Source organism: Mytilus galloprovincialis, chromosome 12 (genome assembly GCF_965363235.1).
Source record: "Mytilus galloprovincialis chromosome 12, xbMytGall1.hap1.1, whole genome shotgun sequence".
Taxonomy (NCBI): Eukaryota; Metazoa; Mollusca; class Bivalvia; order Mytilida; family Mytilidae; genus Mytilus; species Mytilus galloprovincialis.
In genome coordinates, this window is record NC_134849.1 from 6,547,786 (window position 1) to 6,564,116 (window position 16,331).

At 32.2% G+C, this 16,331-nt stretch overlaps 1 protein-coding gene across 2 annotated transcripts; it reads right to left on the reverse strand.

Annotated features, from left to right (window-relative positions):
• Nucleotides 1-234: 234 nt before the first annotated feature.
• On the reverse strand, nt 235-15,449 carry LOC143054099 (uncharacterized). Of its 2 annotated transcripts, none has more exons than XM_076226996.1 (5): nt 15,350-15,449; nt 6,053-6,139; nt 5,486-5,569; nt 2,735-2,830; nt 235-2,124 (listed from the first exon to the last, which is right to left on the reverse strand). In XM_076226996.1, exons 2-5 carry the CDS (start codon nt 6,095-6,097, stop codon nt 889-891), a joined length of 1,461 nt encoding a protein of 486 aa, XP_076083111.1. In that variant the 5' UTR covers nt 6,098-6,139; nt 15,350-15,449; the 3' UTR covers nt 235-888. The 2 variants fall into 2 exon arrangements, with proteins under 2 accessions (XP_076083111.1, XP_076083110.1); XM_076226995.1 differs by lacking the exon at nt 15,350-15,449 and adding an exon at nt 10,080-11,042.
• Between the last annotated feature and the right edge of the window lie 882 nt (nt 15,450-16,331).

Consider the following 16,331-nt stretch of genomic DNA (forward strand, 5'->3'; position numbering starts at 1 on the left):
TAACTGTTTACAAAATTTTGAATTTTTTGAAATGATAAGGCTTTTCTACCTCAGGCATAGCTAACCTTAGCTGTATTTGGCAACATTATTTGGCAACATTTTTAGGAATTTTTGATCTCAATGCTCTTCAACTTTGTACTTTATATTGCTTTTTAAACTTTTTTGGATTCGAGCGTCACTGATGAGTCTTTTGTAGACGAAACGTGCGTCTGGCGTATATAAAAAAAATAGTCCTGGTATCTATGATGAGTTTATTTATTTGTCTATCAAGAGATGTTATTCCCGCAGCCAGCTCACATCACATAAATTATCTATTGTATTTGTTTTTTTTTTTATTTTCGCTCCTCGTGGATGGTCTGAATGGGGTTAACAAATATTATGATAATTGCCAAAAACTACTGCATAAAGATAAATGAGCGAAAAGAAATAAAGAAAAGAGAACAATGGTGTGCAAAAGAATGAAGAATGAACTGTGAAAAATAAAAGAACTCAGTAAAAAATATGGATTATAGAAATGAATCGTGTTGAAATTAAAAATATCATGAAATACAATACAAATCTAAAAGTAATATGATTTTCATAAAATTTCAAAGATATGGTTGGGTTTTTGTTCTCAAGATAACGTAAGAAACACTGTAATCATTAACTTCACTATTCTATCTGTAGTAGGCAACAATAAAAATGTTAAAATTTGAATTAAACTTCAAAACCTTGATTTTAATGTAAATGAAATTGTACAAATAAGACAGAGAGGTAGCAGGCTGATATCAAGTCCAAATCTTTTTTTTATTTTGAAACAGAGTAACTTTAAGCCATGACATTTGCCTTAATTTTGATATACATCATTATCATGTCATTTTCCTTCAAAAATAGTTAGCAATTGAACGTTTAAAAAGTTTCCTCATCTGATGATATATGGTCGCCATTTTTGTTCAACTGTTCAAGTCTTTGTCCAAGTTTACTCTGAAACGATGCGGAGTGATTCAAACGGGTCTCGGTAGTTTTAAAGTCCTCTTCTTCCATTTCTTCATTTATTTGAAATCCTGCTTGGTCTGCAACTTCAGAGTTCTCTGATTCACTTCTTCCAAATGAGTGGCACCCTGCAATGGCTGTTGCTTGAAGATTTCCAGATTCCTTTTCACCATCGGACTGGCACCCTGCAACTGATACAACTTTACGCACAACTGCATTACTTTTCTCGTCAGAACGCCATTCTCCAACGGCTACAGTTGTAGTCACCTCTGGTACATTTTCTCCATTAGAAAGACTTCTCATAGTGATCTCTTTCTTATCTTTATTCTGATTTATAAGATTATCATTTATACTTTCTTGTTTGTTGTTTGTAGGAATCGAAGACTCACTTTTAGTATCAGTTTTAGAACAAGTTGGTTTGCGAAAAATATCTGTGTTTACATAAATTTGTTCCTCAGACATCTTATTTCCCGTTATATTTGTATTTCCAAATGCATCCGACATCTGGTCCTTATGGTTCTCAATATTTCTATTCGGAATATTGTTACTTACAAGATTTGAAGTTTTTTTCTTTAAAGGTAAACAATTTATCGAGTACATATCTTCATGAATATTTCTTTTTTCTACACTATTGCTGTGCATATAAGGGTCGCCATCTGCTTCTAAATTATTAGGTTCTGCATCAGTTACCAGTCTGGAAGCTGATTGGTCAGTTGTTTGAACGATAGGTTTCACATTAGCCATAGTTTCGTAAACGTCTGCAGGATTAATTCCCGCCTTTTTTGAAATAATGTTTCTTTTTTCCTCATCAGTGCTATTACTATGAATTCTATTATTAGATTGCGGAACAGGTTGGACAAAGTTTGATCCTTTCTCTTGCCCTTTGGCAATGTCAGGTGGTTTAGTTTTGTTAATAGTGTCACCGACATGCATCGATTCATATTTAGCTGTAGACAAATGATATTCGTTCCTAGGAACTTGTAGAGTATTAGAATTTCCCTGAACCACTTCCTGTGCTTCTTGTCTCTTGAGCCCATGAACAGACATATATTTGTTATCTTCTGTCGTTATCTTCGGTGGCTTTCTTGACTGTTGGTTTTGCCTACCTTTTTTTTTAGTCCTTACATACTCGTTTTGGATACTTTGAGTGAACTAAAAAAACAGAATTATTATTTACATTATAGCGTTTTGTGGATTAAAATGATCAAGCAATAATTCAAAAGTATGTTGAAACAATAATCACACCGATAAGTATACAAACTGAAAGAAACTTTAGTATAAAATTTAAATGCAATGAATAAGGAAAATAAAAGTTTCAACACTACATCGATTCTTCAAAGAATCAAAAGTACGAATTAATCTGTGGAAAATAAAAGACTTAAATTATAGGTAATGTAGTAACGATTACGAAAATGAAGAATGTACACAATTCTTTTAGAAATTGCAGGAAGATTTGATAGTAAAATAATTTTCATCAGAACTTTATAGAAATGGAAAAATGCGATAATTATTAAACGAAAACAATACACAACATGCAAAATAGAGCAACACAAATTGAACAGTTTTCAGAGAGGCGAAAGATACTAAAGGAATATCATAACCCATTTGTCATGATATGATAAACTGTCATAGCGATGGTAAAACAAGAAAAACAGCAGTATACAAATAAAAACACCACATAGAAAATTAAGCAACACGAATCAAAACAAAAAAAAAACAGAGTGATCTTATGTCTTCCGGGTGGGTATAAAGGTGTATTAACCTGTGTTTCCTTGGTCTTGACTCTACATGGAAGTTCTTCATATTTATTCTCCTCAACAGTAGAGCCGCTTGCTCCATTGGCAACATTCTGTAAATTCTAAAATACAATAAATACTATTAGCACAAGTTACAACCGCCATTCTAAATGTAAGGCAAACAAACATCGTCGGTTTCATAAAGAGTGAGAGGGTGATATCGCTTGATATCAACATGATGTATTTAATTTTAATATAAAAATGAATGAACCTCGTCATGTTGAATAAACATTATATGACGTTTTAAACAAATCACAACGGTTTATTGTGTACGCCTTTGAATATATTAACCAGAAGGCATTATATTCTGAAACGGCCACATTGTAGAGTTATAGCAAGTTAGTACTCAGTACTAGACAGACTTCAAACGTGTGACAAGGTACTGTATTACAGCAATTGTCATGTCTTAATTATTTTTCGATATGATGAAAACTTGGCAATAATTGACTTTCAACGTCTATATGCAATCTAAACAATAAATTAATTGATGATAAATTCATAAACCAATAGTTTTGAATTACAGAAATGCATGAAATATTTGCCCCTAGACGTTAAGCGAGCATTAACATTTTTATAAACCTTAAATCACACAATTATGACTTCCCGAATATGTATGAGATATTTGCCACTTGACGTCAAGAGAACAACAACATTGTCGACAACCCTCAATCAAAAAGTTATGACGTCCTGAATATGTATGAAATATTTTCCACTGAACATAAAGAGACCAACACCATTGTCGACAACCCTAAATCAAAGAGTTATGACGTCCTGAATATGAATGAAATATTTTCCACTGGACATAAAGAGACCAACACCATTGTCAACAACCCTATATAAAATAGTTATGACGTCCTGAATATGTATGAAATATTTGCCACTGGACATAAAGAGACCAACACCATTCTCGACAACCCTCAATCAAAAAATTATGACGTCCTGAATATGTATGAAATATTTTCCACTGGACATAAAGAGACCAACACCATTGTCGACAACCCTAAATCAAAAAGTTATGACGTCGTGAATAAGTATGAAATATTTGCCACTGGATATAAAGAGACCAACACCAATGTCGACAACCCTAAATAACAGAGTTACGACGTCCTGAATATGTATGAAATATTTGCCACTGGACATAAAGAGACCAACGCCGTTGTCGACAACCCTAAATCAAATAGTTATGACGTCCTGAATATGTATGAAATATTTTCCACTGGACATAAAGAGACCAACACCATTGTCGACAACCCTAAATCAAAAAGTTATGACGTCGTGAATAAGTATGAAATATTTGCCACTGGATATAAAGAGACCAACACCATTGCCGACAACCCTAAATCAAATAGTTACGACGTCCTCAATATGTATGAAATATTTTCCACTGGACATAAAGAGAGCAACACCATTGTCGACAACCCTAAATCAAATAGTTTTGACGTCGTGAATAAGTATGAAATATTTTCCACTGGACATAAAGAGAGCAACATCATTGTCGACAACCCTAAATAAAAAAAGTTATGACGTCCTGAATACATGTATGTATGAAATATTTTCCACTGGACATAAAGAGACCAACACCATTGTCGACAACCCTAAATCAAATAGTTATGACGTCGTGAATATGTATGAAATATTTTCCACTGGACATAAAGAGACCAACACCATTGTCGACAACCCTAAATCAAATAGTTATGACGTCGTGAATAAGTATGAAATATTTTCCACTGGACATAAAAAGAGCAACACCATTGTCGACAACTCTAAATAAAAAAAGTTACGACCTCCTGAATATGTATGAAATATTTTCCACTGGACTTAAAGAGACCAACACCATTGTCGACAACCCTAAATCAAATAGTTATGACGTCGTGAATATGTATGAAATATTTTCCACTGGACATAAAGAGACCAACACCATTGTCGACAACCCTAAATCAAATAGTTATGACGACGTGAATAAGTATGAAATATTTTCCACTGGACATAAAGAGAGCAACACCATTGTCGACAACCCTAAATAAAAAAAGTTACGTCCTGAATATTTATGAAATATTTTCCACTGGACATAAAGAGACCAACACCATTGTCGACAACCCTAAATCAAATAGTTATAACGTCCTGAATATGTATGAAATATTTCCCACTGGACATAAAGAGACCAACACCATTGTCGACAACCCTAAATCAAATAGTTAACACGTCCTGAATATGAATGAAATATTTGCCACTGGACATAAAGAGACCAACACCATTGTCGACAGCCCTAAATCACATACTACGACATGAATAAATGGTCACCACTAAACGTTAAAGAGGTCAACAACATTTTCAGAAAAATTAAATCACATAGTTATACGACGTACCGAATATGTATGAAATATTTGCCAGTGGACTCAAAGTGAGCAACACCATTGTCGACAACCTAAATCACATAGTTATGCCGTCCTGAATATGTATGAAATATTTGTCACTGGACATAAAGAGAGCAACACCATTGTCAACAATCTTACATCACAAAGCAATGACCTCCCGAATACGTAGGAAATGTTTGCCATCGGACTTTAAGCGAGCAACACCATTGTCATCAACCCTGGCTAAATCACACAAGTTATGGCGTCACATGCAAATATGTATGAAATGTTTGCCACTGGACGTTAAGCTAGACACAATCAATCATTGAATTACATAATTGTGATACCACTTATATTAAATACCTCAGTTCCCTTTATTTCATCAGGGATAGATGCATAAGTACTAATGTCCTCTGTTGTTGTATCTATATTCACAGGTTCGGAATTCTACAACAAATGAATATTACTCATTTTACATTACAATTTACAAATTATATGTTTAAGTTACAAATACGATGATTGGGTGCATTAACACCAATATGTTTATAACTATTGCAATAGGAGTTATTTTAATACGTAAGGATGAAGATCATTCGTGTAATTAAGTCTCGCTTTATTGTAAAGCCTGGTATATTGATTACATTGTATTTGACATATTGGTTTTGATTAATAAATATACAAGTAAATACCCGTAACTGATTTTGGAAACTTAAAATAATCACGTAAGACAGATATGAAACATCAGTATCACTGCAATTTTACTAAATGGTGAAGATTATTCCACAAACGGATGGTAAAAGTTGAAATGGGTATTATGTTTTTATATTTCATATCGTATTCCTTTGATTTCAAGTTTTGTAGTTTGGGCATTTGAGCGTTCCTGATGAAGGTCAATGTTATGCAGTGTTGATTATTTGACTAGGGTTATACCTGAGAATCGACCAATATGGCTGTATAAGTATTTCCATCTTCCATAGCATGGTCTCGACTGGAGGAAGTTGTCGATAGTTTATTCCGCTGTAAAATTGTAAAGTTTGATTACCTATATGTAATAGTACATTGCGTTGCAGGTCAACGAACACTAAATGAGCTACCCAGCTAACACATAATATTTTCATGATATTATTGACTGGTTATATATATGTCTGTCAAAAATATTTACCAAAAAATATTTTATAGACATTTTTTTTACATCAGAAATTATGCATGAATGATATTTTAACAATAATATTTCATCCAAATGTTTCGATTGCTGACATAAAAACATTTTTTGTAAATATTTGTTCATACTTTAAATACTTTATTGAAAAGCACTTTACGCCCATATGGGCATTGCAATGGCTTAAAACATGATACATTATATACAGTTTACATATATAAAGTAATGAAAATTAACAATGCAGACACTTTGAACTATAATCCTTGTCTTTTTTTAAATCAATATATATTTATAGATTATCGTTGATCATCTCAACGAGATTAATTTTCTCGCTTGAGCTGGTACAGCGAAAGTGAGAAAAGCAATCGAGTTGAGATGACCAATGATAATCTGTTTATCGCTATTTTACCTATGACGACGTTGTCAATTTCATGTCAATTTCGTTAGCAACGCCACGTGGCCTCCTTAGTTTCTAGCGATAATTTTTCCATCTCAAGCGAGAAGCATGATATGAAAATTATCACAAAAAAAGATCAAAAGAAAAATGCACAAAATAGCGATAATCATATATATACAAGAGGTTAAAATCACAAGGACTCCCTGCCCTCAGTCTTAGTGACTTTTTTAAAAAGGAGCCTAATTTGCCTGTGACCTGTTTTGTTTCAGGATTGAGGATATGTTTTAATTTATCTATATCATTTAAGTTATTATAATAAATAAATAATTATTCTTTAATGATGTTTTTAAAACGTTAAATAGACAGTTTTATAAATGAGAACAATTGTATGTCGAGGAGATATTTCTTTACAATATTCGATCAATATCTGATGGACATTTTTATATTACATTTAATGTATATATTTTTTAGATGTGTAAAAGAAATATTTATAAGACATTTTTGATTAATATCTATGTAAAGCATAGGTTTGATGTATAATAAAATATCTTTTTGATGTAACATCAATATAATTTTCTTGTCCTGATTAAGAATATAAAAATGGTAATATCTAATGAATATTTCAATAACATCATAACAATATATTTTTTTGATTTCATTTAGAAAGTATTCATTTTAAGATAATATGTTTAATAGATATTTGTAAGATGTACGATAGAAATGTTTTCCAAATGTTAGTTAGAAGCACATGTTTGATATGAAAAAAGAAATATTTTATAAACATTTTTACATAAAATTATATGTCAAAGATATATATGGTGGTTTTTATTCAGATCAGTTATTAGTGTTTGTATTGAATTCCTAATATTTTGTTAATTTATGAAAATGCTTGATCAGTTATTCATAATATCAGCTCTTGGCAGCCTAAACATTAATTGTAAATTGAAAATTAAAGGAATAAACTATAATTGCTAAGAACATTTAGTATTCACATTTTTAGATATTCAATCAATATCTATTGAACACGTTTACTTAAAGAAGAAATACACGTGAAATACGCACAATTTAATATTAGGGGCTTCAAAATAATTCAACAGAATTCGGAACTTTACGGCCATTCGCCACAACTCGGCCGAGAGTCCGTTCCTCCATAGATAGAGAGAAGCGGGTCTATCGAGGTTTGCCGATTGACTTTACGGCTGTATATATGCATCCGAAAACTGATCTTATTCGGAACTTATTTCTAATGTTGACGGTTATGTCCATGTGTTTGTAATTAAAATGTTAAGTATTGAAAACTGTTCCTTTTATAACGTTTTTGGCTTAACTTTTTGGAATTTTGGATAACCAATGCTCTTCAACTTTGTACTTGTTTGGCTATATAAATATTTTGATATGCGTCGCTGATAAGTCTTGTGTAGACGAAACGCGCGTCTGGCGTACTAAGTTATAATCCTGATACCTTTGATAACTAATTATGTAAGTCTACTTCAATAAATAAAAATGCAGAATTAGATTCAGCAACGCTGATACATGTTCTGATCATCGTAGAATGGGTCTAATTTTAACATTCTCCAAAGAGCAAATCCATATCTTGACGATTCCTAAAGATGCGTTTTCCAATAGAGGAATCGAGCAGCTGAGGCCAACCGCTGTGTGCAGAATTTTCTCGCTGCATTGAAATGCCATTGGTGCACGTGGCCTTCGGTTGTTTTCTGCTCTTTGGTCGGGTTGTAGTCTCGTTGACATATTCCCCATTTTCATTTTCAATTTTAGCAGGCACTTTAAGGAGAAAAGCAGTTGTATGATTTTAAATTCAAACATGAAAAGTTTATTTATTACTTTTCATCGCTTCATCTATCTAATGAGCATGCGTAGAGGTCATTTATTATCTAAGAATTGAATGCTTCTTTTTGTAAATTCATTGGGGTGTAAAAGCGTTGACCGAAGTATATACTGTATGAAGCGTGGAAGCGCTTCGTTCGAAAAATGTGCGCACGTTTTTACAACCCTATGAAATTACTAAAAGAAGCATTCAATACTCATAAGTACATTTGTTCGCTATATATGATCATGAAAAATCGAATTTTATTATTGATTTCTTTTCAGCATAACCTGTGCACTTAAATGCCCATAGAGAACCAACGACTTCGACAGGAGAAATGAAAATCCTTGTCAGTTAACTTTGATGTCGAGCTAACCGGCCACTGCAGCGCGGGATTCGAAATCACAACTTCAAAAATCCATACGCGAATATGAATAAACAGCTGCGCCATGAGCGCATGATACGCCCGACGTCTTGTGTGGAAGTTTTATGCAATAATCATAAATAGTTTCTGAGAAAGTTTTAAGCAATAACCATTTATAGTTTTTGAGACACGGCGGGACATGTGACCCCCCCCCCCCCCCCCCAAACCCTTTTTTTACAAATATCACTAAAATAAAATTTTGAATCAAACCAAAAAATATACAGATCTTTAGATTAATATAACAAAGAAGTGTGTACAGTTTCAATAATCATAAATTGTTTTTGAGATATGGCGCGACATGTAAAAAAAAAAACTCCCCTTTTTTACAAAATACTCAATAACTCAAAAATAAAATTTTGAGTCATCACCAAAAAAATAACAAAGAAGTGTGTAAAGTTTTAAGCAATAATCATAAATCGTTTTTGAGATACGGCACGACATGTAAAACCCCCTCCCCCTTTTTTACAAAATACTCAATAACTCGAAAATGAAATTTTGAATCATCACCAAGAAGTATACAGATATTTAGATTAATATAACAAAGAAGTGTGTAAAGTTTTAAGCAATAATCATAAATCGTTTTTGAGATACGGCGCGACATGTAAAAAACTCCTCCCCCTTTTTACAAAATACTAAATAACTCAAAAATGAAATTTTGAATCATCACCAAAAAGTATACAGATATTAAGATTAATATAACTTAGAAGTGTGTAAAGTTTTAAGCAATAATCAAGAATCGTTTTTGAGATACGTGCGACATGTGAAAAAAAAAACACACCCCTGTTTTAGTTACAAAGTGCCGTAACTCAAAAAGTTTAAATCTTATTTTCAACAAAAAGTATACAGATCATTTGACCATCATAAGAAACAACAATATTAATTCATGAAATTTAGATAAGTCGTTCTCAAGTTACGGTGCGACATGTTTACGCCGGACGGACAGACGGACAGACAGACGGACGGACACCGGACATTTGTATACCATAGTACGTCCCGTCAAAATTTTGACGGGCGTATAAAAAATCAAAAGCAAAGAAACAGCGCTTTTCTTACTGTTCTTCTTCTCATAAAACTTAGAATTAAATTGAATTGACAGTCCCATGTACCAATTAGAAAAAACAGGACTGTTTTACCACTTGTATCATGGCTTACATTTGGTACTTGAATCGTCTTTTGTAGTCTGTAGAATTTATATCTCCACCGGCAGCAGCAGAAAACAGATACTATAGCTACAAATACGGCCAACGCAGCACTTCCATATACTATAATTTCTGTTAAGGATAGTGCACTGCTTGTCAAAACAGTATTTGCATACAAGATGGGTGTCATTTGTGGAGATAATTCTGTGGTTTCAATCAATGGCGTTGTCAATAGTGTCACCTCTGGACAAATGCAATTACTCGGTAATTGTCTGGACCCAAAGTTGATCACACAAAATGTATCACATTCTAAACAAAAAGACGTATTAACTATTGTTATTCGTATAAATTCTTTAGGACAAGACCAGACGCACATGTTTTTAATTATTGTATTGTTCACGTTATTGGATGAATTACATGTTTCCGGATACATTTGTGATGAAAGCAGATGCATTCCGAATGGGCACTGTAAATCACATGACACATTTGAACAAACAGGTGCGCAGCAAGTGGTATTTTCATTATATAGATCACACATTCGAAGTGATTTTACCTCCTAAAAGAAAAAACAGTTAAATCATGATAATGGTAGCAAAGTAATTAATTTCTGTTAGTATTGAATTATTGTTAGTGTCAAAATGTAATCATGGGGAGTGTAGAAAGGTTGTTGTTTACAATTGTTTTTTTTTTATTTTATTTTTAATTGTAGTCAGTTTAAAAGCTAATTATCAAGGAACGGGTAGTAAGCACACTTGTAGACGTTTAATTTTTAGGTTTTTGATTTTCACCTTTGTTTTGTATTTTGTTTTTTCATACAGTTCAAGTATTACAGAGCTTACTTAATTTTTGATTATCTCTCTTTTTAACATTTCCCTCGTGTACATGCACTGACTATTCATTGTTCTATAATTCTTTATTTTATTAAACTATTATCTTAAAAAAGATATTGTAAGCATTAATTTGTATCATATGATCTCATATGAATTTCAAATTCGGAAAGGTTCATGATTGGTTAAATAAAGAATATATCTTATTTCAGTACGATATATAGGCCTTTTGTTCATTGTACACATGTATGTGTCCGTACAATAACCTTTAGTTTTCCTGTCATATATAAACGCTGTTAGGTCTCTAATGGATAGTTGTCTCGCTGAATTGGCAATCTTACCACATCTTCCTTCCACATTTGTGTTATCTCCCAAACTCCGAAACAGTGGAGACGTTGCTTCGCTAAACTATCATTACAGTCAACGTATCGTAGTAAAGAGGATGTAACCGCTGTTTCGGAGTTTGGTTATCTCCAGGACTTGTTATGTTGCCTTTATTATGACTCGCGGCAAACGATGGTATATTCAAATAACTATGTTACTGTGCGTAGAAGTTCAATTTGTTATTGCGTTACGTATGAGTTAGACTGGTTCCCGATCGCAATATTCAGTATGTTACACATATACCTCGTGAGAGAGTATGGCTAATAGCTAATACCTGGAACGTAGTACCGGGAACCAGGATACGTATGAGTCTATCTATTGTCGATTTCATTAAACAAAAATCGAACTATTTGGAATGATAACTAAAATGATGGTGCCTGTATTTATAACAGTTATGATACCAATTTAACTGCATCAGGTGTAAATTGCGACATGTAAACAAATGTTTCTTAGGTGTTGCACGAGTCTAAAACATTTGAGAATTCAGAAGTATTCCAAATATTAAAAAAACAATAAAATCAAAATGTATAACTACTGCTTAAATTGCTGAATAAAAACAATATACATGTTTTTATATTGATATTTATAAAATAGAGTACTATGAAGAAAAATGAGACTAAATAATTAATATATATACTAGATTTTTATATACTTATCTTTAAAACGTATTGCAAGTAAAATATTAAGATCATCCATAAAGATATAATGTACACCATTTCGCTAACTACAAAATATGTACGAAATGTACAGTATCATAAATCTTCCGGTAAATTCAAATTTTTGAAGGAAGTCTTCGTCTAAATTTATATATCAACATTCTTCTATTGTCATAACTACATGTATATATCTATTTAAATTGTAAATGTTTCTCGTGTTATCAGTTGAAATAACGCGGAAGGATATAACTTACCTTTTTACATTATTTATATATACACGCATATATACCTATTAAAAAGTACGAAAAGTTAAGGAAATACAGGAAATTTCCAAAATTGTTTTTTTTAAAATGTAATTTTTCAATATTTTAGACATGAGTCACGTCGTATAGCAAACTAATCAAAATATCGATCTAACTTGTCGTAACCTGCGTCATTTGAGTTGAAAAAAATCAGAAATCTTTATTTTAATTAGACTGGTCGTGAAAAAACAGATATTTTAACATGAATAGTAATTTTCCCTTTGATTAACTTAGTTAATTTTAGAAAAGTGCAATAAGTGGGCTGTTTTTAGTTAGTGCACTATCCGACCCCGTTCACGGTTGATTGAATTTTAAGGAAATGCAAAGAATGTGAAGAGCTTGGACCGGCGAAGGCAGTTATTACAATGACAGAATATAACAAAAAATAATATAAACGACTAAGTTATAGTTACCAATTATATTCAATTACAATGCAAACTTAACAAAATATCAAGAAAAAACATTTTTAATAACAAACTATAACCAATACCTTTCCCTTACTCTGGTCAAACTTCTAAATATAATCCTAAACTGAACAAAACATGATTTCCTCAGTAACTTGAAGCATGGAAGTATTATATCATGGAATCTAAATATTACTTCCATGATTATATTGACAGGAACTACTACGACCCGACTTCAAACGTTTCATCTGCGATGACGCGCGCAATTTAATGACATGTTAATTAGCTTGAAACATGGCACGTTATTTACACACCAGCGTGTGTTGCCCTACGATATTGTCATTCTCGGTTGCTTTCGCGATTACGGAAATAAACGAAGAAATCGGAAGTTGTGATAAATTCTTAGGAAACAGCAATCGGCAAACCTCGGCAGATTCCGTTACCTTGCATCTGCATATGTGTGCCGATTGAGTGATTGATGGATTAAAGCGAGTCATCATTAATTCTATAGAAAAACACATTGACGATGGAAATTTGTACCAAATTTATTGAATAAATGCCCCATTTTTATTGATTTATTTTTCGGTAGAAATTGGACTATATGTATATTATATTATATCGCAAGTTGTGATTATATAATAACTACTGTTTACTCCACATTTCCTGCATTTTTAAGACGATTGTAAATGATCGTTCTGATAAAATCAAAAGATCAAAGAGATTTTAGACAAATGTAGGAATTATTAAGCTTTGCTCTAAATCCAGGGTAAGATCATTGGTTGGTATATATACGAATGTTCAGCTGAACCCCGATGTGTTGACATTTATTTTAGTACTGCGACTCAAGGATTTGTATAGTGACATTATACAAATTATTGTGCGACTGTTCAATAATATTTACCAGTATCATTTGGAAAGTTTCATTTGGTCGGATAGTGATAAAATATTTTAGAGGACAAAAATATATTACATAATTAGCTATATAACGTAGTAAGATCTCTGTTTTCTTCTGCTGTATTTTGTTGATTGGTACTTGCTCGATTAATTTTCGTATTATAAACTGGAAATTTCTACTTTCCAGGATTATCCAGTAACTTAACCATATATATCACTCTAAATTTCATAGTTTTAATATTTATCAAATATATTTATTGTTAACCGGCGATAACCGGAACACACCTTAATCGCGATTTAAACTTCACCCACAAACTAATAAAATAATGTCACTCACTATTTCAAATCGTTGTAGGATAATTAATTCTGGGCCGATTTTCATTCTTTATGCATCAGTCGATTTGTTTAAATAAGTTGTTCACGAATAAAGGTCTACCGACGCGATTGAAATAAGTAAAGGTGTTTTCCGACAGGTGATATTGTTAAGCTGTCTCGATTAAAACCACGTGATTGATAAGAAGTATCTCTGGTCAATTTATGACCACGGCAACGCAGATAGTCACAAAAGAAATTAACGACAGCGTACTAATTAGACAGTTTCCATATCTTTTCTACAGGGCTACCCGGGTTATAAATAAATGCTAACTTATCGTTGTAGTTCCTGTCAATATAATACTTCCATGCTTGAAGCAAATCAATATCCGGGAGAAGCTTCAAGCTGTGCCCGCGTGCACACGGGGGCACTGTTATATCCTGTTGTGATATATGAGACAATATCTGAAAAAAGTCTAAATTTTGGCAATAAGAAAAAATAAAAAAAAATTCTTTAAACCCGGTATTTTAATAGCACAACTCGAAGAACACACATTGGGGATCTATGAACTGTTGTCTGTAATTCAAACAATTGTTTAATAAGGAAACAATGGCAATTTTAAAAATGGTACAAAACAAATCCAGTTCTTTCCTGTTACCAAAGTGAATCAATTTGAAAAAGTTTCTAATGGGAATAAGGAATAAGTTTAAGAAACTAGATTTGTGGTTTACTAGTATATCCTGCAATAGTTTATCAAATGCAAATTATTGATTTTAGCATTTACAATACAAAAGGTTTAGAAATATACATAAATATAGTCAGATACATCGGTAACATGAAAGAATCTTGAGAAACAAGACAACGATAACAGGACAGAGTTGGTAACAGAAAGGATTTTTCTGCTTTATTTTAAAGTTTAAGAAAAATACATCATTTTAGATTGGTCACAATTGGAAGATAACAGAAAACAATGTCATTTATCCTTTGAAACTGTATTTGCAAGATGAAAAATCTGCCTAGGTAATGGAAAATTCTCAAATAAATTCCTTTCAGTTACTATCTACAATACTAGAATTGCACAATGTTCTCTGCTGTTATCAAAAGCAAAAAAACCTATTTTTTCATTCAAAATACTGTATATTATTTTGAAATTTATTTGATATGGTGGAGATAACTTATATTAAATGAAATGGTTGGCATATAGTAGATTAACTTTTCGATTCTTCAGTGAAATTGTCTTGTACATCCTTCCTGTTACTGGTGATGGTTATGCTGTTACTAACAGGTAACATAACAGAACGTAACGGAAAGGAATTACGCGTTAGTTTTTGTCCTTTTTATCACATTAAATGTAAGTGTATTTCCTGTGACATATAAATTTTAAAAAGATGATATAACAACACACTTAAAGTTGTGGTGCAAACTTAAAAATATTCTCAGAAAGTGTAAGAAAAGGCTGTAACAGGATAGAACACCAATAAGTATTTTTCTATAAATTCCTACCTTGGATGGGCTTGAATTTTGAAACCTAGCTGCCTTTCCAACTATTTCTTTGTACTAATGCATTCAGGAAATGATGCTCTTCACAATACATAATGGGAAAATAACTCTTGGTCTTGTAAACGTGTCCAAAGGTAAAAAAAAAAATCAGTGGTAACAGGAAGGAAATCACCCCTGGGGACAACTTTTTTTCTCTTAAAATTTGCATAATTTTATTACATGCTATAGTTATAATATAAAAGGACAAATTAGGGGCAAGTTTATTATATAATATATCATATATGTGAGAATCGGACGCCTGTTCAATTAATTTGGATATCATTTAAATGATTTAGTTTTCAAAAAAATACAGGGGACAACATGATTTTAGGGGGGGTTGAACATTTAGATTACAATATTTTATTGGGAGAAATATAAGAATGAGTGTTTAATTGGCAGGAGTTGGTGCATTATATAATTTAGTTTATACTGAAACTTAAAAGTTTCAAAAAAGATGGTTGGATAAAAAAATAATTGCTGGTGAAGTGCGGGACATGGAAATTAACTTTTTCAGATATTGTCTCATACATAGGAGAGATTGAGTGCAGCCGAGACATGCGATATCCTAGCCTTTTCGTATATTAGAATACCACAAGAAGGCGAAATTGGTAAATTTCTTTCATAACAACTTTGAAATTTCTACAAATACAGATAAGGACGCTCGTATCTTAAATTAAAGTTCAAGGGAGAAGATGTTCTTCTCTCCCTGGCCAAGCAACAAAACCAAATGGTTTTAAGGGAGAACCGCTTTCGTTCCCTTTTTTTTTTTTTTTTTTTTTTTTTTTTATAAAAACGGGTTTTGTCTTTTCAAAATAAATGTGTTAAAACTATAAGCCATATGTTCAGTCGTTTAATTTCCTTTTCGTCGTGAAATAAGCATGTTTAAAATATTCAGTTGTCCCTGAACATAAGACATCAATTGATCGTTTTTTTTCCTTGCGTTGGG